The 24,503-nt window shown below is 45.3% G+C and overlaps 1 protein-coding gene across 2 annotated transcripts in view; it reads right to left on the bottom strand.

Moving 5' to 3' along the window:
* Window positions 1-5,831: 5,831 nt before the first annotated feature.
* Window positions 5,832-24,503, bottom strand: part of NIM1K (NIM1 serine/threonine protein kinase) — a 76,786-nt gene continuing 58,114 nt past the window's right edge. For both annotated transcript variants that reach the window (XM_036846881.1, XM_036846882.1), the window contains 2 exons: window positions 8,781-9,049; window positions 5,832-6,694 (listed from right to left, as the gene is read on the bottom strand). In XM_036846881.1, the coding sequence (XP_036702776.1) occupies window positions 5,945-6,694; window positions 8,781-9,049 (1,019 nt within the window). In that variant the 3' untranslated portion in view covers window positions 5,832-5,944. The remainder of the gene's footprint in view (window positions 6,695-8,780; window positions 9,050-24,503) is intronic.

Here is a 24,503-nt window from a genome sequence, read left to right as displayed (position 1 = left end):
TCAGAAACAAAGATTTACAAGATATGTGGTCTTGCCTTCAAGGAGCTATCTGTCTAGTATGGGGGAATTTATACTGATGGTTTATCATTCTTATACTTCAAACAAAGAAATTAACTCCCAAATTGGGTGCTAAGCATGTGTAAATTTCACTATAAATATTCATGAAGAGACTTATTGTGTTTTCCTAAAAACAACGTAAGATTAAGGGTTGGCAATTAAATACTAAAAGCACATTTTACAGCCAATATAGAACTGCCATCTAGAGCCTCCAGCCTGAGGGTCTTAGGTTGCTGGTGCTGCCAGAGGTTTTACAGAGAGAATTTCTGCACTGGCAGTAATATTGGACCAGATAACCTCAATCCCTGTGAACTCTTAGGACTGTATGAATTGGGAATTAAACCAGATTATTTTCTAGTACTGATCAGCTGTTTTATAATGCTGTCATGTCTAGATTCAGTACTTAGTAATAATTTCTTTTATTTTCTGGGCCAGTCTCCAATATCTCTGGGTCATTTAGAAGGTGAGGCCAATGCTCTCTAATTCTACAAATTCTAGGATCCTGATTCATATGGCTTTAAGGATTCTCTCCTTCCCCTCTTCATTTTGGGAATTTGTGCACTTTTTTTTTTTTTCCACCTTCTGGGTTTTGTTTATTTCATAAACAGTGATGAGTTTGTTTAAGATTAATGCTAGACAACTCAAACAGATGCAACAGCTCCTTTTGATCTCACTCCTGTGACTTACTTGAAACACTTTATCTCTTGTCTGCTGTTTGAAATGTCCTGGCACACTAAAGTGGAAGTGAAGAGAGCAAGGAATGTAACAGGATCTTTAAACAATTTACAGCTGTGTAATCTTTTTTTTTTTTTCAAATTTTATTTATTTATTTATTTATTTATTTACTTATGGCTGCGTTGGGTCTTCGTTTCTGTGCGAGGGCTTTCTCTAGTTGCAGCAAGTAGGGGCCATTCTTCATCGCGGTGTGCGGGCCTCTCACTATCGCGGCCTCTCTTGTTGCAGAGCACAGGCTCCAGACGCGCAGGCTCAGTAGCTGTGGCTCACGGGCCCAGTTGCTCCGCGGCATGTGGGATCTTCCCAGACCAGGACTCAAACCCGTGTCCCCTGCATTGGCAGGCAGATTCTCAACCACTGCGCCACCAGGGAAGCCCCAGCTGTGTAATCTTGACATAAAAGTGAACACTTTCTTTAAAATTTCTAGCAACTTCTCTTCCTATTTTTTTCCTAATTGGTGGTGGAAGGAAATAGTTGACCTGTGATTTTTTTTTTTTTTTTTCTCTCCTCAAACTGTTACAAGCGTGGTACTGTGGAGATGAAGATTATGAATACCAATCCTCAGGAAGTTTATATATCGGGGTTCTAGCTTATAATTATAAAAAATGCATTTTCATTTTAAATGTTTAGAAGTGAAAAACAAGGAATTCACCTTTTACTTTTTTTGTCTTATTTCATCATTGTGCAGGCATCTACAGTAAAAATAATGAAAGTTTTGATCTAATTTTGCAAAAGCTTCCCTTTGCCTCCAGGTTTTTTTACATTACTATTAAACTAGCACCTCCAACCCATCTTAGCAAAACCTTGTTGATCTTTGGGGTCTCAGCTCAAGATCTGCTTCCTCCCTGAAGGCTGCCTGGACTACCTTAGTAGTAAGCACTTCTCACCCTATGTATCAAATTCCTTATTCAAGCTTGCAAAGTCCTGAGGGATCTGGCCCCTGCCTACTTCAGCTCGGTACCACACCCACCAAGGCCTACTATGTTTTCATCCACCCTGCCTTCTCCGTTCCTCAAACATGCCAAGTTTATTCCAGCCTTAGAGCCTTTGATCTATGCATCAGAAACCTTGGGCCCACTTGAGGCCTTCTTTGCCCTGCCTTCTACTCCAGCCACATTTGTGGCAATTGCTTCCATGCAGTCTTTGACCAGGATCTCAGAGAATATGATAGTACCTCCCTCCGGATTCCTGCTACACACCCCTCATTTCGGTCTCTGTGTTGCGGGTGCCCATAGAAGTCATTCGGAACTCATAATATCATGGCCCAGAAGGGCAGAGAAGTTAAGTTCCCATGGGGCCACCCTTAACAATAGTGGACACTTACTTGCTGGTAGATAAATGCTTCCTCCTTTCATTCCCCTGGGCAGACAGTTCTGAGAAGCATTCCAGAAGGTGCCTCAGAAGATCCTGCTGAAGCAACTACCAGTTGCCTACAGCCAATTTGGCAACACATCCTTATATTGGCTTGCCTCTTATTTTTCACTCCTGCATCGTGGGATCATTTCCTAAATAGATGACTTACATGCAAACTCTTGTCTCAGGCTCTGTTCTTTTGGAGAATCCAGGCTAATACAATTGGTACCCAGAACAGCCCTATAAAGCAGACCCTCAGGCTAGGTGGTTGGAGCAGGTTTACTGACCAGTCATGGCAAAAACCCCATTGCTGTTTGTAGTAGGCAGAATGATTCCCACCTCTGATCTCCACCTCTGGGACCTGTGAATATGTTGTGTTACATGGCAAAAACAGATGTGATTAAGCTTGAGGACCTTGAGATGGGGAGATTGGATAGGCCCAACCTAACCACAGGAGCCCTTAAAAGAAGAGAGCCTTTCTGGGCTGTGATCAGTGGGAGATGTCACTATACAAGGTTGAGCGAAGAGATGGCCCATTGCTGGCTTTGAAGATGGAGGAAGGGGACCACAAGCCAAGGAATACGGGCCACCTCTAGAAGCAGGTACAGGCAAGGAAATGGGTTCTCCCCTAGTCTCAGAAAGGAACCCAGCCCTGAGGCCACCTTGCTCTTGGCCCAATGAGACCCACGATGGACTTCTGTCTCACAGAACTGTCAGATAATAAATTTGTGTTGTTTTAAGGCACTACATTTGAGGTAATTTGTTAAGACATCAATAGAACACTAATGTGCTGTTGGTAAGAGGGTGCGGACAAGCCCTGGCTTGCAGGAGCAGCACAGTTACTACTGAGGCTGTCGTCTAGAGGTAGAGGGGGGAGATGGAATACTGGACCATGCGGCACCTGAACGGGATGGGGCGATGATAAAGCCTCTGGATTTGGCTAGCTTTTGTTAACTGTTTTGGAAGCCTGAGGGGAAAAAATGACAGGTTTAAGTCAGCCAACTATCAGCTCAAGGCACACTGAAAGCCCAAGGGCCTTCAGGCAAGCTGGTGAGCAGAAGTCTGGTGTAGCCTGTCACAGTGAGAAAATTATGGTTCCAGATCTGAGTTACTTTACAGATCCAGTGCACAGTGAGGGGGAGGCCAGGACTTCTTGAAGGAAGGCCCTACTGCCACAAGTATATATGATATGCATACCCAGAAAGTTTAAGGACTTTTGGATAAAAAGTGTAAAGTGAAATGGACACCAGAGAACCCTGAGTACCATTATGGCCCTATGTGTAGATGGGAGGGGTGGCCTATGGAAACCAGCTGATGGATGGAGTTCTGGCCAAAGTCTGTCTCACAATGGGGATGTCACCTTGGGGTCCTTTCCCTCGTCTCCAAGTACCTATTTGGGATAAATACATTTAGACCCCTAATGTGTGGAGTAAGAGCCGCTTTGGGAGGAGGAGGCACATGGAAACCTCTGAAAGTGTACCCTCTCCCCAGCCATGTTAATAAATCATAAGCAGTCACATGAGGAAATGCAGCTATCAGTGGGACACAGAGGTAATGGGCTCCATCATAACCTCATTGAACTTACTTAATTTACCCATCAGCCTCCTTAAAAGAGCAGATGGTGAACGGAGGATGTTGGTGGACCAGTGTTTGTCTCAGTCAGTTTTAGCTGCCATGCTGGATGTGGATCTTTACGCAGAGACTCTGGCATTGATATGCAGCTATTTTGGGGGGAAAATTCATTCTCATTTTCCACCAGAAAGGAGGATTAAAAGCAGTTTGTGGTTTTTTTGGGATAGACAGAGATTCTCATTTACTCTATTGCCCCTAGGCGATGTTAAGCCTCCTGCTCTATGTCACAAGATAGTCTAAAAGGACCTTCCTCATCTTGACATTCTGCAGAACATATGCTGGTCCATGTGACAGCATGCTAGGTGGATGTGGCATCAGGAAGTGGCGAGTCCTCCAGATGCCCTACTAAGACTTATGTGTGCCAGAGTGTGGGTGATAAGCTCCATGAAGATTCAGGGGTCTGGCCACACTGATGAAGTGTTTAGAGGACCAATGACCTGAGGCACGCCTACATATGTTGCACCTTGTACCCCTTAGTGCTGAGATAGAGGCACAGGGTTTAGTAGGCCTATCTGGGTTTTGGAAGCACATGTATTATACTTGACATATTCCTCTAACCCGTTTGTCGGGACTGCTGGTTTCAAGTGGATGCTACAGAAAAAAAATCTACAGCAGTTTCAGGCTTCAGTGCAAACTGCATTGCTACTCTGACTGTCTACATGGTGCTTAAGAATACGGTGTGGAGTCTTTCTTTGGCAACCGCTGTAGAAGGTTACAGCACAGCCCTGCAGGGTCCTGGAGTGAGGCCATGCTTTCTGCAGCAGAGAACTACTCAGGCTCTTGGTGTGTTTCTAGGCTCTAGGAGAGACTGAGCACCTGATTATGGGTCACTGAGGGACCAAGCAAATGGAGCTGTCTCCTCATGAGCTGGGCATTATCGGATCCACAGAGTCATAAATTCAGACGAACACAGCAGTGATTCATCCTTATGGAATTGACATCTACTCACGATATAGGTTCACCTTTCCTGCCTTCAGTGAATCCTCCAATACAATCATGCTAGGTCCTAGAGAATACCTGGTCCATTATCACATATATTACATAACATTGCCTCAAGGACCACAGTTTTGGTAAAAGCCGTGTGGGCAACGGGCACATGACCATGGGATGTACCCCTCTTACTATATACCTCAACACCAGAAGCAGCCAGCATAGATGGATGGAGTGGCTCAGCTAAGGCACCGGTTATAGGGCAGCACCCTGCAGGGCTGGGGTGCTATCCCCCAGGATTCAGTATACATGATTTAACAATGGCTCATAGATACGTGTCCCCTGCTGTTAAAATACACAGGTCTGGGAACCACTGGGTAGAAGCATGATTGACTTTTCTTACCATCACAATCAGGGACCCACTTGAAGAATTTGTACTTCTCTTTGCTACAGTCTCGGCTTGGCTAGATTAGAGGTTTTCAATCCTGGGGGGCAGGGGGATGCTTCTACCGGGAGACCCAGTAGGGGTCCAGTGAATTGAGATCTATGGCTACCACATGGTCACTTTGGGATCCCCATGCCAGGTGACAAGCAGGCAAAGAAAGGAGCTATTACAGTGGTGGGAATTACTGACCCTGATTTTCGTAAGGAGCTAAAGAGGAGTTATGTCTGAACCCAAGAGCGTTACTTTAGAGCCTCATAATGATGGTGAAGAGGCAATTGCAGCAACCCTGAGCCAACAAGAGCAAGGCACCTAAGGGTTCAGATCCTTTGATGCTAAAGGTCTGGGTCATACCACCCAATCTAGACCAGCCGAAATGCTGGCCAAAGCCGAGGGAAATTTACAATGGTTGATGGAGGAAGGAAGGTATGAGTCCAGTTACAGCCTCAGGACAAATTGCAGTAGTGACTAGACTATCCTGCACAGGAGAGGAAGGACCTGGCCTATTTTTTATTTTGCAGTACCTTAAACAGTGCCTGGCACATGGTAGGCACTGCATAAGCATTTCTCGATTAACTGAGTGAATGTTAGAGTTTGAAAACAAGATGAGATGACAAACCAAGCCAGAATCTGAGCTAATAGACTTTTTTTGGGGGGGGCGGGGCGGCAGAGGGGAAATGCATATCTTAAATTTAAATTTATTTAAAAATTACAAAAATGTCTCCACTCAAGTTGGTGAAAAAATTTAAAAGCAGCAACAATGATCTTGGTTAATTACCAGCAGTCTAATGCAATTTATAAAATTGAACAAAATTTGGATGTGTGTCTTATGCCTCTGTAGACACGGGACCCTTTCTTTAGGTCCCTCTCTTTAGGGTCTGGTAGTATCATTATTGGGACACTTTCCGAAGCCTTTTTCTTTTGGACTCTATGCAAAATGATTCTATAGACGCCTGTGATGGAGCTTCGGGCATCTCTCCCTTGGTTATTCCGAATATGCTCTTCCGTAATGCCCAAGTGTTCTAAAGTGCTTTTAACCTCATTTTCTTCTTCTTTGAGGGTGCTGGTTTCTGACAAATGTTTCGGATCCAGCTGGAAAGGCTCCAAAGGGGTGGGGTACGGCACTCCTTGCATCCACTCATTGTTCATGATGGAGTCGATTCCGTACCTCTCGGCGGGTACCTGCTGGAGGACGCCCCGGATGAGCCGGAGGCAGGGCTCTGACACGTGCGGAGGCTCACTGTACGTGCCCTCCAGGATGCTCTTCTTCAGTTTGGCCACGGTCTCTGCCCGAAATGGCATGGTGCCCGTCACCATGAAGTACAGAAGCACCCCCAAGGCCCAGATATCCACATAAACGCCGACGTAATGCTCGTCTCGAAAAAGTTCGGGCGCCGCGTAGGGAGGAGACCCACAGAAAGTGTTCAGCATATCACCTTTTTTACTTACTGTGCTGAATCCAAAGTCACCCACCTTCACACAAGTATTACTGGTATAGAACACATTTTCTGCTTTCAGATCTCTGTGAATAATTTGGTTTTCATGCTGTGGAAAGAAGACAAACGGGGAAAAAGTCATCGTTTTCAAAGTAAAATACCAACATTAAAGATGCATCAGTTGCTCTGAAACAATGAGGTGATAACGGCGTAACAACAGAAATTCAATGGAGATCAACTTAAGTCATGTCAAACCTCAGATCTTGAGAGCTGCCCTGTCATAACTTTTAGTCCAGTGTAAAGCCCACACCCTCCAAGCAGACCAAAGGTTCTGTTCTGTGGGGTGAGGGTTGGAGTCTGTCCCACACACGTGGACTCAGGAATTAGGGCCAGAAGTAAGACCCAGATCTTGTGAAACACAGTGAAACTGTAATCCTTCGTTTCTGAGACCATGTATGGGTTTTTCTGGCTGAGCAATCTCTTGAGTAGGGCCAACCCCAAGAAGGTGAGGAGCCCTCCCCCAACTCCACACCCCTGCTCCTTTGGGTGGGCTCCTTTATCGCTATAGAATTCAATAGAAGGGAGGATACTATGTTGGGCAAGGTTCTGGCAGCAGATCCAATCCCTACCCTTGAATTCTGGATCCAGACAACCTTGAAGACCCTTGACCAGTTTAGTGCCAAGGGCTCTTGGGAAATGGTTTAATGTCACTTTTCCGGCTGGATCTCCTGTGGCAAGAATCCAGGCTTTGGAGCCTGACATCTTGGTTAATTCTAGATTCAACTATACCAGCTGTGTATGTGAGTGTCGCCTTCCTTCTTTGTAAAATGGGACACTGAGAACCGCCTCATAAGGCTGTTGTGAGAACTGTATGTGATGCTGTATCTATAGCATTCAGCATGGTCCTGGCACAGAGCAAACAAACCCGATAAAATTTGGATCTATGTCTATCGTTCACCCTTCCTCTTTTTGGAGACCAGAGAGCTAGGAGAAAGGTCAGGGTGTAGAGCCTCAGAAGACTCAGTCTGCATCCTCTCCTGCTGGATCCTCTTCTGCTCTCCCACCAGATCTCTTTTCCAAGTAGAATGTGCAAGACTCTGCCCATCTGCCCCATTGCTTGGTATGGGTCTGGCTTATTCCCTGGCCCAGGGAAAGTTCACCCCAGCACAGGGCCACTTAGATGACAACCACAGGTCGGAAACAGCCACTACCATCACACTCAGGTTCTCCCTGCTCACTTCTTTTTCCTCCCCCCTCCCTCCCAGCTGCTATCTTGGGCCCCTTAGGTCACTAGTAACCTGCTAATAATTTGGCCAGGAGCTCATTGATCCCAGTTCTTGTCTCACGACATCTGAACAGAGGAGCAAACTAGAAACAGCCTCTCAACTAATACAGACACCAGACAAGTGTCTCTTCCTGCCAATTGGACTGAGAGCTGGGCAAAGAGGGCAGCCAAAACCTTTGCACTAACAGAGTGGTACAAGTGGTCATCAGGTCTGCAAGTCAGATTCCTCCTGTGTGCCCAGCAGTACAACCAACAATAGGGAGGGCACAGGAGAACCAGTTCATGGAGGAACTGGGGAGTATGCTTACAGAGTCCAGATTTATCTAAAGACATAATCAGAGAACTAAAATAAGAATGACACAAGCAAGTGTTAATGTGTTGAGCACAGAGGCGGCAAGAGCTAGTGGGGTTCACCAAAGGCATGAAGATCAGCGCGGGCTGACCGAAGATTGAAGAAAGTTTCACAGAGAGAGACAGAATTGAGCTGGGTCACGACGTGTGGATGGGATTGGGGATGTGAGATGTGAAAAGAGGGGAGAGGGCATCCTAAACACAGAATTAGGGAGGCAAGGCCAAGAAGCAGTGAGAAGCCAGCTCTCCGAGTAGTGGATGACGGGGTTGGAGGAATGCGTGTGGCCAAGGAGGGGGTGATGGTCATCCGGCTGCTCAGAGTGACTCCTGCCAACTTCCGCAGAGGCCAGGAGGCTGCCGTGTAACTGGAGATCCCTGGGCATTGCTTCGGAGGCAGGGAGCACAATCCCAGCCAGACATCTGACTCTCACAGAAGGGACTGCTGTCTGCCCTTGTAGGACTAAAGCCTTCAGGGGTGCTTAGATGATGGTAAACTAAAGCCCCACGCTCCCATTGTGGGTAGAATGGGAGCAAGACGCTCCCTCCTCGCCCCGCTCACCATGTGCTTCACGGCAGACACAATCTGGGAGAAGATGAGCTTGCTTTCTGGTTCTGAGAACTTCCCTTCGGTGCTGATTTTCCCAAAGAGCTCCCCACCCCCTGCATACTCCATCACCAAGTGCAGCTTGGATAGAGTCTCCACGACTTCATAAAGGCGAATGATGTTGGGATGGTGCAGTTTTTCCATGCTGGAGATTTCGCGGGATAGGAGCCTTTGGGTTTTCTGGTCTAACTTGGTCTTGTCCAGGATCTTAATGGCCACCTTTTCTGGAAAAAAAAAAAAAAAAAAAAGTCAAAGAATGTGCCTGAGTTCATAGCTATTTAGAACTGGAAGGAAGCTAGTCCCTCTATTTCACTAGACACAGAGGTTAAGTGGCTATTTCCAGCTCAGAAAGCTCCTCAGGAGTAGTGACAAACAGCAATTTTTGAGTTCAACATCCATGCTGGTCCCTTAGATCAGTGTGACTCTACCATGTACAGGTTTTAATGCCAACTCCTGCCTCCCAAGGAGGTTTCAGTTTGGTGAGCTTTATCCAGTTTTCTGGATAAAGTTAAATCACCTTTATTTAGCCGACAGAGCCCCTCTTGATCAGGCCCAAGCTACCTCTTCAGCCTCATGGCCCACCGCTCCTAACCACCTCCCCATGCACCCTGTGGTCTAACCGTTACAGAACATTTTGCTGTTCACTGAAAAGGTACAGGACATTCATGCCTGGGATCTTTCCTCTACCTGGATCTACCTGGATTATTTCCTCTCTCTGGCTCATCACTCCTTCCTGTTCTTTACTCAGTTAATGTCAGATGAGTCTTCAAGGCCAGCCTCAGAACCAACCTCTTCCAGGAAGCCTTCTATGACACCTGTCCCAGGAAGATGATGACATCCAGTTTCTGTGTATTCTCTGTACTATAATCTCAGCACATTTACCTATAAATATTGACTCCTCATCTGTTTCTTCCTCCTACCCCCTTCCTTGCGTGGGCTGTTTGATCTGATTTGACTTTGTCTGTGCCTGGCACACCATGTACCAGTAGAGGAAACACCAGTGCTCGGTGGGTCTGGATTGTTGGAAAGCCATGGAGAGTCGGGCACTGCAAGGTGCTGCTGGTGGGAGGGCTAGCTGGTAATATGGTTCTGGACTGTAGTTTGGTATTACGTCTTGAGAGTCTTTAAAATGATCACACCCTTTGACCCACCCTTTTCACTTTTGGCAATTAATCTTAAAGAAATAATCTGACACATGTACAAGATTGCTTGTGTAAGAAGACTTCTGTAACACTGGGAACAGCTTAAGCGTCCAGCAAGAGAGATGGTTAAAGTGTGGTTCATCTATCTCTCTAATGGTACACCATGCAGCTATCAAAATAACCACGTTGATCTTTATTTACGAACATGGAAAGTTGCTCAATATAGAACAAGCGAGGAAAAACACAAATATGCATTTGCATGGGAAAAAATCTGGCAAGATATACACCAAAATGTTTAGAATAGTTATTTTATTAATAGGGGGATCATGGATGGTTTTCTTTTTTTAAAAACTTTTATTGGAGTAGTATAGTTGATTTACAATGTTGTGTTAGTTTTCAGGTGTACAGCAAAGTGAATCAGTTATACATATATATATCCACTTTTTTTTTTTTTAAGATTCTTTCCCCATGTAGACCATTACAGAGTACTGAGTAGAGTTCCCTGTGCTATACAGCAGGTTATTATTAATCTATTTTATAGCAATGTATATATGTCAGTCCCAATCTCCCAATTTATCCCCCGCTAATGGATGGTTTTCTTTTAATTTTTCTTTTTTTTTTACTTATCTGTGCTTTCTAATTTTCCTACAATTAATTATACAATTAACATAGATTGTGTAATAAAAATGGTTAATGTTTGAAAATGAATGAATCTCTACTCCAAAGTAACACTTCATTTATTTTTTGGTTCAAACTGGACCAGACTTTCTATTAGATAAGAAAGAATTTTCCAGGCAAATAAACGGGGAGAACGGGATGGCAGGGCGCCTGTTTGACCTACTTGCAAAACAACTGGTTTGAGGAACTTTGGCACAGTGGTTATGGGCATGAAAATAGAAGCTGCTAGTTTAAAATAGGAGTGTTATCGGTTTATTAAAGTAGGTCCATTAGGACTCCTGGAAGACGAAGAGGCAGGGTTCGCTGGTGCCTGAGGTGGCCGCGCTTGCTCGCGTGGGGAAGGAGGAGGGAAGCTAGACGGAGTAGGACCCTCAGGGCTCCCGCGACCTCCGCAGGCAATCCTCCCAGCAGACGGATGGACCGCCACGGCCGGTCCCCGGGGCATTCTCCCCGCGCTGGTCGCGTCCTTTCTACTGTTGAGGCCTTTAGGATTAAGATTCCCCGCCGCTGTTTACCTGAAACAGAAACTCTGGTTTTGTGCAGCCTGGTAGGCGAGCTGTTATTCCAAGGGCTAGAATAATGAATTCCATCCTTCAGCCGGCAGCCTGCCTGCAGAAGAGGCCGCTGCTCCGGCCGGTCGTCCCCAGCGCGGGCCAGGCTTCTGTTAGCTGCGGGTCCCTCTCTGCCGCCCCCTCGGCCGCCGCAGCTGCACGCGCGCTGCTCACCCTGCGACCGCCCAAGAATCCGGTTGGGGTGCGTCCAGGCCGCTGTCTCAAACCTCCCTTTAGGACAATCCTAGTTTTAGATTTTCAGTTTTATATTTGAGCGGTTCTTAGGAAAGGCTGCCCTCCCACGGCCGGGACCAGAGTGAGGCAGGAGAAGGTCTGTGAGAGGAAATGCGCTCTGAAATTCTACACCCCAGGCGTCCGATGGCTCACTCTAACCCCAGCCTGTTCCCTCCACTTTGTGTTAAATCAGATTATAGTCATGCCGCATAACGTAAATGTAAAATCATAGGAAACGTTTGAAAAAGCCCTGGTGTTCTGAACTGTCACTAAGTGGTAGAAATTGCCGGTTCGTGAAGAACTAGGTCTCTTAAGTCCACCCTTTCAACAAATGTTCAGGCGGTACCTACTCTGCACCAGACTGTGAAAAAGACAGACATGTTCCTACAGTCCAGTGAGACAGAGGGACTTTGAAAAAACCCTTATTACAAGCGTGGCACGTGTTAGGAAGGGGCGCAGATAGGAGAACAAAGAGACCCCCTGAGAAATGACACTTGCCTTGTGAATAGGAGGTGAGGAGGGAGTCCCACTACTTGGCCGTGGGAAGGGGACAGTGTGCCAGGTCCGGGCAAGGTGTCACGTTTGTGTTTGAGGATCTAAGGGGAGCCCACTACGCTGGGCATGGAGAATTGGGAGGCTGGGGGGAAGGGGGTCCCAAACCAGCCTGCAGCAGTAGGCAGGCGTCACATTACCCAGAGACCTGAAAATTATTTCAAGAAATGTAGTCTTAGGGGTGGGAAGATGAAGAAATACACTCTCAGAGAAAAAAAAACTTTGCCGGACATATCAGTAAACAAAGGATGTTGCAGCCATTAAGCCTTCACATTACAGCCGCTGAAGGTGAGCCCTGAGGGAACTCAGGATGGAAATGGGATGCCAGCCACCAAGCGGTCAGCCCTGCAGCCACTCGACCCCCCCTGCATCCTGAGGAGACTCAGAATGAGAAAGCGCAGGATACTGGCCCCAGGGAGCTGAGGTGCACATCAAAGGAGTGATTTCAATGAGCCCAGACTTTTGCATCTTCCCATACACAGAAAAATGCTGAATTCCTTAACTTGCAATATCTGGTTTTCTTTAATTAACAGTAATCTTTGGAGGTTCTGACTACCTGGTCTTTGTTGTAAAAGCTCCTATATACCCTGGCTCCCCCCTCACCGCTTCAGAGCCATCTGAGAGACTGTGTCCCCAGCTTAAGTCCTCAGTTTTGTCTGCTGAATAAAAGATAATTCTCAACTTTTAGGTTGTGCAATTTTTTTTTTCGGTTGACATGGTGATGGAGATTGAGGTACAAACTTCCAGTTATAAAATAAGTCACAGGGATGTAATGTATAGTGCACGGAATATAGTCAGTAATATTGTAATAACTCTGTATGGTGACAGATGGCTTACCATGGCGATCATTTTGTAATGTATAAAAAGATTGGATCACTATGTTGTACACCTGAAAGTAATACAGTATTGTAAGTTAATCATACTTCAATTGTTTTTTTTTAAAGTAGCCTTTATTTTTAGGGCAGTAGGAAGACACTACAAGGTTTTAAGGGATTGTCATAATATCCACTTTAGGATGGGTACTCTGGCTGCAATGTGGGAAAGGGATAGGAGCAGAGCACACCTGAGGGCAGGGTGGTGGTTTTGGAGGTGATGATAGCAACGGCAGGGAGAGGACTCTCTTGGTAGTGACGGAGAGGAGAGAGAGAGCAGTAGAGAAATTCGAGAGGTAAACCTCCCCTTTCTCCAAATTTGGTGAAGAGACTGACACATTTCCTTAAACCAAGACTTGCAAACTCAAATGTCTCTAGAGGCCAGGGTGGAAATAGTGTGGCAAGCTTATTGTAAGGCAATAGGGAGTAGTGGGGACTGTGGAGTCCTGAGGAGTACATGCCCCAGAGTAAAGGGGCAGCTGCTACTCAACCCCAGACAATTGTTACTGTTTGAGATGTAGACTCAGTGTTATCAAATCTAATTTTTTTCAAGAGACATCTGAATTGTAATGCAATCATTCTAATCATTAAGTGTCAGCAACTAATTCAAAATTTCAAACCTAGAGTGGACCAAGCAGAATCTGTCTTTGGGACCAAAGGGACAGGGGGAGGGAGCAGATATTAGAACCTAGAGAGTGTTGTGTAGAGAAAGCTACCTTGAGGGGAGCTGAGACATCCTTCCAGATGTACAGCTGGCCTGAATCAACCTCACAGTCAGGCTGGGGGAACAGATCTCAGGCTCTCGCTCTCCTTCCTTTGATCCAATGCAAGGGCTCCCTACAAGCCAAAGCCAACTGGAACCCATTGGACTAAAGAGACGTGATGTAGTCTGGGACAGAGAGCAAAATGAAGGGTGGGAAATGGATCTGGGGAAGCAGATGGAAGATGTCCAGCACAGTGGGCTAGGAGGGTAAGAGAGCGGGATGCAGCGGAGCAAAAAACAAGGGGATGTTCCCCGAGTCAGAGGGTCAGGGAAGATTTTTAACACTTTCCCTGGAGTCTAAGTGTTAACTAGAGGAAAGTAGGGGAGAAGAAATACGGAGAGATTCTAATAGTAGGGTTGTATAGGAGAGAAGATCTTGAGGCAGGAAAGACCCTAATACCTTAGGGTAATGGTCTATACACTTTTTTCATTAGCTTCCTTTACTAATAAAACATTTTTGAGCATTGCTGTCTATGTATATTTATTTATAAATTATATGCATGCACTACTAATATACACATTTTAAATGTATGTAATCATGGAAATTAAAAACATGTAATTACAAATAAATATAGAAAAGAAGTTCTAATATTTTCTTCCCTCATCCCAGTGGGCACCTCCATGGGTGGTATGTGCACCCTACTTTGGAGACCACTGCCTCTGAGGAATTGAAAGAAGACAGTGGAGCTGGCACATGGGGAATGAAGGGAAAGATAAGCCAAGACGAGGCTGGAGAGTCAGCCAGGGCCAAAGTCCGTGAGTCATATTCTGGACCTCAGATTAAGGGCATTGAGAAACCACTGGAGAGTTTCTTTTTTTTTTCTTTATTTTATTTTATATTGGGGTATAGTTGATTAACAATGTTGTGTTAGTTTCAGGTGAACAGCAAAGTGATTCAGTTATACATATACATGTATCCATTCTTTTTCAAATTCTTTTCCCATTTAGGTTGCTACATAATACTGAGCGGAGTTCCCTGTGCTATACAGTAGGTCCTTGTTGCTTATCCGTTTTAAATATAGCAGTGTGTATGTATCAATCCCAAACTCCCTAACTATCTCTTGCCTGCACCCTTCCTCTCTGGTAACCAAGAGAAACCACTAGAAAGTTTCAAGCAGAGAGCGAGCTACATGACCAGGCTTGCATTTTCTAAAAGACCGCTTCTGGCTGCAGTGCAGAGGATGAGATAAATATGGATGAGGGAGACAGATTACAGCAATTTAATCCAACTAGGAAAGGGTGAGATATTTAGAAGGGAGCATCAATAGCACTTGGGGTTCAGCCAAGGGTTAGGGTTGAAGAAGAGGTAAAGGTTTCTGGGTTGAGGAATGGGGAGGATTGGTGGCGTGCACTGGAGGGGCATCTTTTTTCTTTTTTTAAAAAAATTAATTAATTAATTAATTTATTTATTTTTGGCTGTGTTTGGTCTTCATTGCTGTGCACAGGCTTTCTCTAGTTGCGGTGAGCAGGGGGCTACTCTTCGTTGCAGTGTGTGGGCTTTTCATTGCAGTGGCTTCTCTTGTTGCAGAGCATGGGCTCTAGGTGCGATGGCTTCAGTAGTTGTGGCACGCGGGCTCAATAGTTGTGGCTCGCGGGCTTTAGAGCGCAGGCTCAGTAGTTGTGGCGCATGGGCTTAGTTGCTCCGCGGCATGTGGGATCTTCCCGGACCAGGGCTCGAACCCTTGCCCCCTGCATTGGCAGGCGGATTCTTAACCACTGCACCACCAGGGAAGTCCTGGAGGAGCATCTTTATTGTTGTTGTCATGGCTCTGTGTACTCCCTCAACATCTCTGGTCTCTCTCATTGTGTTTACTCAGCTGAACCACACCCTGCTTAAATCCAGCCTCCCACCTACTCTCTACCTACACCCATGCAGTGACCATGATGGCTTGTCTCACTTTGAATTCATGATCTATAACCTCAGGTGCATCTTTATTGCTCCTGGCAGACACACTACATTTCCCTGGTCCAATAGCGTCCCTACACTTTTAGATGACGCTTTCATGGCTTCTCTTCTCCCATCAAATCTCTAATACCTTCTCTCTCTCCTCACTCATAGCTGATGACTTTGATTTCTATTTTATTGAGTAAAGAAAGCCATAGAAGAGAATTTCTTCAAGTTCCTTCTGCCACTTCTTCCAGCCTACCTGAATCTGTGCCCATAAACTCTGTCTTCCTTCCTGTTTCTCTGGATAAATGGTCCCTGCTCCTATCTAAGGCCTAGCTACCCCTCTACATGTTGAATAGATTCCATCTACTCTCCTCTACTCAAGAACAGGCATCCAAAATTTCTTCCTTCTCTCCTGCATCATAAGTTTTAACCTTTCTACTGAATCTTTTCCATCTGCATACATTCATGCTATTTACCCATCTAAAAAAAAAAAGTCTTCCCCACAAAAATGCATACATGTTACCAAAAGACTTGTACTGGAATGTTCATAGTAACATTATTCATAATAGCCCCAAATTGGAAACTATCCTCGTGTTCATCAACAGTAGAATGGATAAGTAAATTGTGGTATATTTGTACAATGGGCTGCTATATAGCAATAAGAATGAAGCATCTAAACTACATAAAATAATACGGATGGTTTTCCCCCATTTTTTTTTTTTTTTTTTTTGGCCGTGCTTTGCAGCTTGCACCAGGGACTGAACTCGGGGCTCCGGCAGTGAGAGAGCCAAGTCCTAACCACTGGACCACCAGGGAAGTCCCCAGCTTTCACAAGTTTAATATTGAGCAAATGAAATAAGGCAAAAGAACACATATTGTATGATGTCATTTATATAAAGCTTTACAGGCAAACACAATCTGTGATGTTAGAAGTCAGGGTAGTGGTTATACTTGGGGATGTAGTAAATAGAAGGGGGGATAGGGGAGCCTCTGAAGTACTGGGAATGTTCTCTTTTTTGAACTTGGTGGTGGTTATATGGGTCTTTTTAGTTTGGAAAATTCATTTAACTGCATATTTGTGATTTTCATACTTCTTTTTGTATTTATGTATGTTAAACATTAAAAAAAGTTTTTGAGAAACCACGAAAAACCTCTCTCAACTCCACTTCCCCCTCTAGCATCAGACTTTTTCTCATTCTCTTTGTAGGAAAACTCTCTTAAAGAGCTGGTTCTACGTCACTGTCTCCAGTCCTCCCCTCATTATGTCTTGAACCTAAGAGATATTGCTGCTAAAAAAGCTCCTCTCAGGGTCACCGATGACCTCCAAGTTGCTAAAACCAATGGCCAGCTTTCAGGCTTCATCCTTCCTCCTAGAAACACCTTCGTCACTTGGTTTCTAGGAAAACACACGCTCCTGGTTTTTCTCCTACCTCTTGCCACTTCTTCTAAGGCTCCTTTGCTGTGTTCTTTTCATCTGCCCAGCCTCTAAATGTTGGGACACCTGAAGGCTTAGTCCTTGGACATCTCTACAATTTCCTCAGCAATTCCAGATGCATAAATACACCTGCCTACAAGACCTCTCCACTTGGTTGTCTCAGTTCGGCTTCTTACAGAAGGAGATCATGAGGCAGTGATTCAGGTGCAAGTGGTTGATGAAGGAGGTGGTACCCAGGAAACAACGGTAGAAGAATGAGGAAAGGCAGCCAATTAAGGATGTGTTACTAAGCAAGTTACCAGTTAATCCTGTACGGCTGTTAGCATAACTGACATCATCTCGGGCTCATACAATTCCTCCTGTCCTTCCACTGACCCTACCCAGGACTGCACTATGCGGCAAATCACTTCTCTGTCAAGGGCTTTGTAGTTAACAGATATTGTTTAATGATCGGTAGGTCCAGGTGGCCTCTATGATCCGTTAGTCCCCAAATAATGATGAAGACCTTCGCTGACATTTTCCTGGTACCCACGAGGCTAGTTACCCATTCAATCATCTTGACTTAGGAATGTACTTCCTGTTTTCAAGGGTACGCCCATACCCTAGGTTAGCTACAAAATTGCCCCAGTGGCCCTTCGGGCGGTGCAGAGTACAGCTGCGAATGCTTCCAGATCTTTGTCGGCCCGATCCTCACCCCACCTTGTCAGGCACCTACAATAAACTGGTCCGTTGAGTATATGGAGCTGCCTGCCTCATTTTTCAGTCTCAAGATGACTTCTCAGTTCGATGGGCATCATTTGTTCCCTCCATCTTCCAAAGATCCTGCTGCGAGTTATCGTTTGAGTTTTATCATGAGAAGAGAGAGAGAGCTGGGGTATTTGTACATCAACTCCTGCCAGTAACTAGTTGTTGGCTGTTCCTGGCAGACGTTAATTCCCCTCTATTTCCCACGCATGCAGGAAGAGCAGCTCCGGCAGCTAGAGAAAGCCCAGAGGCAAAGAGATGGAGAGACTGGCATTTGAAGGTCTGGCCTGCATGCACTGAAATGGAAAGGCCCAAGGAGACACAGGTGAGGCATCAACAGCCTCTGCTATGCATGTGTAACAGGCACACCCAGCATAACACGTCCAATACTGATCTCCCCCACCCCAAACCTGTTCCTTCTACAGTCTTCCCAGTTTCAGTAAATGGAAACTCTATTCTTGCAGTCATCCAGAACAAAAACCTTGACTATTTGACTCTTCTCTTTTACACTCCACTTTCAATCTGTCAGCAAATCCTGTTATCTCTACTTCTAAATACAGCCAGAATCCAGCCACTTCTCAGCCTTTCACTGCTCCCTTCCTGGTCCAAGCCACCATTCTCTCTTGCCTGGATTATTCCGATAGGCTCCTAGCTGATCTCTCCTTTTCTGCCTTTGACCCCTCGCAGCCTATTTTCAACAGAGCAGCCAAGGTGATCCTATTAAGCTAAGCCAGGTCTCGCCTCACTTCTCTGCTCCCTCAAAGGGCTCGGGTTTCCCTCACAGGAAAAGCCAAAGTCCTGACTATGCCATATTGCATATTAACCCTACGTGGTCTGGTCCCTGCCACTCTCTGCTGTCACCCGCCTCAGCCGTCCCTAGAGTTTTACAGGCACTCTCCCGCCTTGGCGCTCTTTTGCTTGATATCCCCTCTGCCTGACCACGTTCCCCCATGGACTCCATGGCCAGTTTCCTTATTCCCTTCAGCTCAATGATCACCTCCTCAGGGAGGCTGTCCCTGGCCATTTTGTCTAAAACTGCAGCCCCCAATGCTCCCTCCCCTCCCCTCCGCTCTATCTTCCCTCCTGTCACTTATCACTACGTAGCACAATGAATATTTTACTGGCTTACTTTTGTCTGTCTCTCCCGGCTAGAACATAAGCTCCACAGGACAGATTGTTGTCTATTTTGTTCACTTCTGTATCTCCAGTCCCTAGAACAGTGCCTGTTACAGGGGAGGTGATCAACAAATATTTGTTGAATAAATGATCTCACTGAACGCTCACAAGAGCCCAGGATAAGTATCCCCATTGCAGTGTAACTCAATTTTGCGCCTTGCTTTTTCATTTATTATCGTGTCCCACGCATCCTCCTTGTTACCACAGACTCTCCACAATTGTGATTTTTAATGGCTGTGTGACTTCCATCCAAGTGCATATGCTTTAATATCCGTGAGCATTCCTGTATCATTGGAGCATATAAATTATTTTGAGTCCTTTGCGTTATAAATAGGGAACTTTTTTTGTTATAGTAATACTGAATTTATTTTTAGGATGGATTCACCAAAGCCACTAACTAACCATTCTTAAAGTAAGAAAACATAATTTTATTTATTTTTAATTTACTTTTTTATTGAAGTATAGTTGATTTATAATATTGCATTAATTTCTGCTGTATAGCAAAGTCTTTTTTATGTTCTTTTCCATTATGGTTTATCCCAGGATATTGAATATAGTCTCCTGTGCTATACAGTAGGACCGTGTTTATCCATTCTATACACAATAGTTTGCATTTACTAACACCAAACTCCCAGTCCATTCCTCCCCCATACCCCCTCCCCCTTGGCAACTGCAAGTCTGTTCTCTACGTCTGTGAGTCTGTTTCTATTTCATAGATATGTTCATTTGTGACATATTTTAGATTCCACATCTAAGTGATATCATATGGTATTTGTCTTTCTTCTTCTGCCTTACTTCACTTAGTATGATAATCTCTAGTTGCATCCAGAAAACATAATTTTAAATTGCTGTTTTAATGAATGTACTCAAGAGGAGGGACCCCTTTTTCAAAACCACTGGGCCTTCTCGGTTAAGCTTTACTAGAGCCCCCAGCCCTGTCCTTCTAGGAGACTATAGCATGAAGAACCCACCAGAGAGTACTGCCATGCATTGCTCCCTCCCATATCTCTTCCCACCACTACTGGATTTTCCGGGGAAGTTATTATAATAACTTAATTCACCAAGTATTTGTTGAATATTTATTAGTTATAATGAATGTGGGGGATGTCTGAGGATCAATGTGACACAATGTCATGTCTGACACCAAGGAGCCTACGACCAGGACATACAAGACTTTCACTATACCCCAGATTTGTTAGGCCCCAAATCTTTATTTCTCATGCATACTTTCTCTTGGGTTCCAAGATGGTCATTGGGCTCCTTTACTTGACCTCCATGTACCTCCAAGTCAGTGCTTCCAGATCTGCACTCTCAAATCCACTTCTTCTCCTGTATTCACTATTCACTGCTAAGTCATTAAGGCTGGAAACCTGGGAGTCATCTTTAATTCTTCCCCTCCCTGTCCTCTCCTGCTTTCCCCCATGCAGTTGACCACAGGTTTTCCAATACTCTAAAATAGTTTTCAAATGCATCCCCTTCTCTCCATCCTCACTGTCACTTCCTTAGTTGAGGTGGACATCATCATTCATCTGGACCATTAGACTAATATTTTATTCTGACATGCCTGACTCTTGTCATGCCCCAACTTCAATTCACTTTCCTCACTGAAATTATTAATAGTTAATCATTTTATTAATTGCTTGCTTAAAGCTCTTCAATGGCTTCCTGATACATGAATGACAAAATCCAAATGTGCAAGAAGATTCTCCATGATCTAGTCCCTGCCTACATCACCCACCATATCTCCCACTACTCTGTGGGTGCATCCCGTGCACTAGACTCATTGAATTACTCTTAAAACTCCAAACACTCCGCACCCTGGCTCATATCTCCAGTCACTTTACATCCTCTCTCTCTGACTGGAATTCCCTTTCCTCTGTGTCCTGCATTATTTCTCCACAAACCTCAAGACCTAATGCAAGCCTTTCCTGATCAATTGACCCTTTCCTGATTTCAGCCACAGTCGAACACACCCTTTGTAACCTCACCCTGTGACAGCATTTATCAATTGTTTCCTGTCTGTCTCCATTACCTACTGCGAGTTCCTATCAGGCAAGAGCTGTATCTTATTCATCTCTGTAAGGCACAAGAGAGTTTATTATATTTTTTAAAAGAGAATGAATGAACCGATGCATAAATAAATTGAGAGAGAAGAAGAAAGGCTTCTAGAAACATGAGACTAGAGTAACAGAGAAGAAGACCAGGGATGAAGGGGTCAGAAAGGACAGCAACAGAGAAGGGGACAGGCACCCATGGCCTCTTTTACTTTTGTTTGAGGCAACAGATGGGACATAAAATATTCAGAAGCCGAGTGTGTCATTTCTTTTGAGAAATTTCTAATCAGCCTAAAAGGGGACTCATGATGGCTTCAGCCTGCCCTATCAGCTTGCAAGGCCCAAGAGAATCTGAGCCATTAGCTATAAAAATAAACTCCAGCCAGCAGGGGCTGATACTGGAGACTTCTCTTTAGGGATCCAGAGCAGCTGGTGTCTTTTTTTAAACTACTGTCTTGGGAGCTGCCCCTGGCACAGAAACCCTCCGCTTCCCTGGGAATCTCCTCCATTATCTTATCCAGGTTGTCCATATTTCCTAGAAAACCTAATGACAATTCTGGGCAAGCTGGCTTTGTATGGGAACCCTATTTACACAAATCGCTATTCAGACTATGTCACCTGACATGGCCTGGTAATGGGACAGGGTATTTGTAATTCCCAGCAAGGCTAAACCACTCCCTGATAAATCTCCTTCCATTGTAGAGGTAAAGATTTTAGAGGAACGTCCCCCTGTCTTTCCATCCCAGTCTGCTCCCGGTAGCCTAACATCCGCCCTCTTTTCATAAGTCACAATCTTCCAGTCTTGCCTCTGTCATCCTCCCAGAGTTCTCACTTCCTAGTACCTACACCGCCCGCCTCTTTCTTCATCCCCACATCAATCCGCATCTGGGTCTCCCCTCCTTTACACTCTCAGCTCCTTTCGTCCTCACCTTTCTACTCTTTCCTGGGCTCACTTCTGATAGAACCCAGAAGAGAGATGAGCACGGTACCAGGACGAGGCCATCACGGGATGAGTCTGCAAGTTGGGAGGCGAAGTCTGGGATTCATTTTCCTGTTGCATCAGTACAATGTGCACAATGACCTGCTGTTAACATTTTCTGGCTTGTTTAAACGTGCTTGTTGAACTGATTTTTCCTCTGCCCGTGCTTTTGGCCTTCCTCTCCTTTTGTGCACCCATCCCATCCCATAAGCAGAGGCTGACATCGAGCCTTTGACAATAGGGCTACCCTGTGGCGGGTTAGGAGTGAGGAGAGCATGGTAGTGAGGCCACTGAGGCCCCCATCCACACAGCAGGAAAACGCCGCATTCTCTGAAACTCAAGGGACTAGAATTAAGTTAATTCTGTAATACGACAGGCAAGAAGCCTTTGGCATTCGAGAAGAAAGTCACTATGTAAACACCAGTTGTGGTCCTTCCTCTTTCTTCTGTCCTCCTCACGTAACAGCCTGTCTACGGAATTAGACGCTCTCCTGCTCCTGGCTTGTGGCGGTTTCCCTGTTTAGCTGGTTATTGTCGCGGTGATGATGTGTCCGTCAGTTTACTGTGTTCTCCACTCTCCCGTCTCAGAGACGCTTCTCTGGACCTCGGGCCCTGCTGACAGTGCAGTGGGTCGTGTGACCCGAAAGGCTGCAGCGGACTTGACATAGGCAGGCCCTTGACTCAGCGGTGGCCCATCGCTGGCTGGTCAGTGAGCGATTATATTCTCTTTTCAAAATCTGAGCTGAAATAGAATGCAACTAGTGGGATGGAGATGGGATAAAGCTGAGAGGTTATGTAGATATGGGACTGGAAACAATTATTCTTGGCCATATGCCTTTGGATAATTAAGCAGAGAAGGCCACTCCGCAGAGAGAAGTACGAAGTAGAAATGAGAAGCCGCGCAACCCCAGAGAAAGGGGAGATGGAGAGGGTAACCTCCATCCTTGAAACGTGGCTCTACCTCCCTGCTGAGGGGCCACAAAATTCCCCTGCACACAAGTCACCCTGTCAGCGTGAGCTCCTCTGAGTCGGCTTCTGTCCCATGAAACGAATGACGTGTGACTCACACAGGCCTAAAGGACCTGGACTTTTTTGAAAGCAGACTAATACTGGCACTTAATGAATACTTGCTACATGCTCTGTCTAGGTACATGGTATTCAGTATATTATATCTTTTTAAAATTCGCTTCTCCTAGCAATCCTAGGCAGCTGATATATTTTCTTCACGTATACATACGGAAATTGTGGCATAGAATGGTAAAAATAACTTGTTCGGGGGTCACACAGCTAGAGGAAAAAAGAATTGGAATTCCTCGCAGGTCTGGCTGACTCCGAAGCTGATATCTTTCCACAGTATTGCACTACCTTCTGCCACCTTCAGGACAAGGTGCCGCTCTCTCTTACACACTGTCTGAACAGGGAGGGCGGGCAGAAGGTAGGTGCTGCTTCTGGGTCTTGGTTATACCCTCCATGACTTGCACGTTGTCCCCTGCTTCCCTGCTGCAGGCACTGGAGGGCAGGATCACTCCTCGGCAGTCCGGCCGCCAGGAAGGAGAATGGCTGGTGAGCAGGCTGGGGTCTGGCGGGGGTCTGGGGCTGAAGAAGGCAGTGGTAGCCCACTTGGTCGGCTTGTCCAGGGCACTGTGTGAGAGAGCTGCCCCCTCCACCCTGTTCGAGGTAGCCGGCAGCGAAAAGGAAGCCGAGCTCTAACCCTGTCTCTGCCGTGACCTCGGGACAGCCACTTCTGAGCCTCCGTCTCCCCATTTGTAAAATTCAGGAGGGCTAGACGAGGTCAGTGTTTCCCGAAGTGGAACCTTGAACACTCATGGGGCATGCAGTGATTTCAGTGCCTGAAAACAGCCTTAAATAGCACCGAATCACAGCATAAAAATGTTATTTCCGTATCGGTTCTCCCTTCACTCTCCTAAGTAAGGTGAAGGGAAACTCACAGATGGGTTTTTGGCATGTTTTAAATTACTTTCAGTCACTTCGTAAGTTTCATTAAAAAATTTTTTTTTTTTTTTGGCCATGCTGTGCGGCGTGCGGGATCTTAATTCCCCCACCAGGGATCAAACCCATGCTCCCTGCTGTGGAAGTGTGGAGTCCTAACCACTGGACTGCCAAGGAAGTCCCCCTTTAAAATTTTTTGCAAGTTGCTAAGAGAATAGATGTTAAAAGTTCTCACCACACACATACGAAATTGTAGCTATATGACGTGTTGAGTGCGTTAGGTAACCTTACTGCGGTAACCATTTCATAATATATACATACATAAAATCAGAACATTATACTCCCTAAACGTACTCGATATTATATGTCAATTACGTCTCAATAAAGCTGGAAAGATAAATAAACAGAACTTTGAAATTTGTTTGCATTGTATTTATTTTTACCACTACCTTCTATTCATGGGTTTTCATGACTTTAATATCAAATTTCCTTCTGAAATAAGTGTAAGTAAAAAATAGACTTGCACAATGATAGCTACCATTTATTGAGCGGCTACTCTGTGCCATGTACTTCATATATATTATTCCTAATTTCCCCAACAATTCTAAGATAAGAATCATTACCTCTATTTTACAGCTGAGGCAACTGAGGACCAAAA

Source organism: Balaenoptera musculus, chromosome 3 (assembly GCF_009873245.2).
Source record: "Balaenoptera musculus isolate JJ_BM4_2016_0621 chromosome 3, mBalMus1.pri.v3, whole genome shotgun sequence".
NCBI classification, from domain to species: domain Eukaryota; kingdom Metazoa; phylum Chordata; class Mammalia; order Artiodactyla; family Balaenopteridae; genus Balaenoptera; species Balaenoptera musculus.
This window is presented reverse-complemented; position numbering and strand designations above follow the sequence as displayed.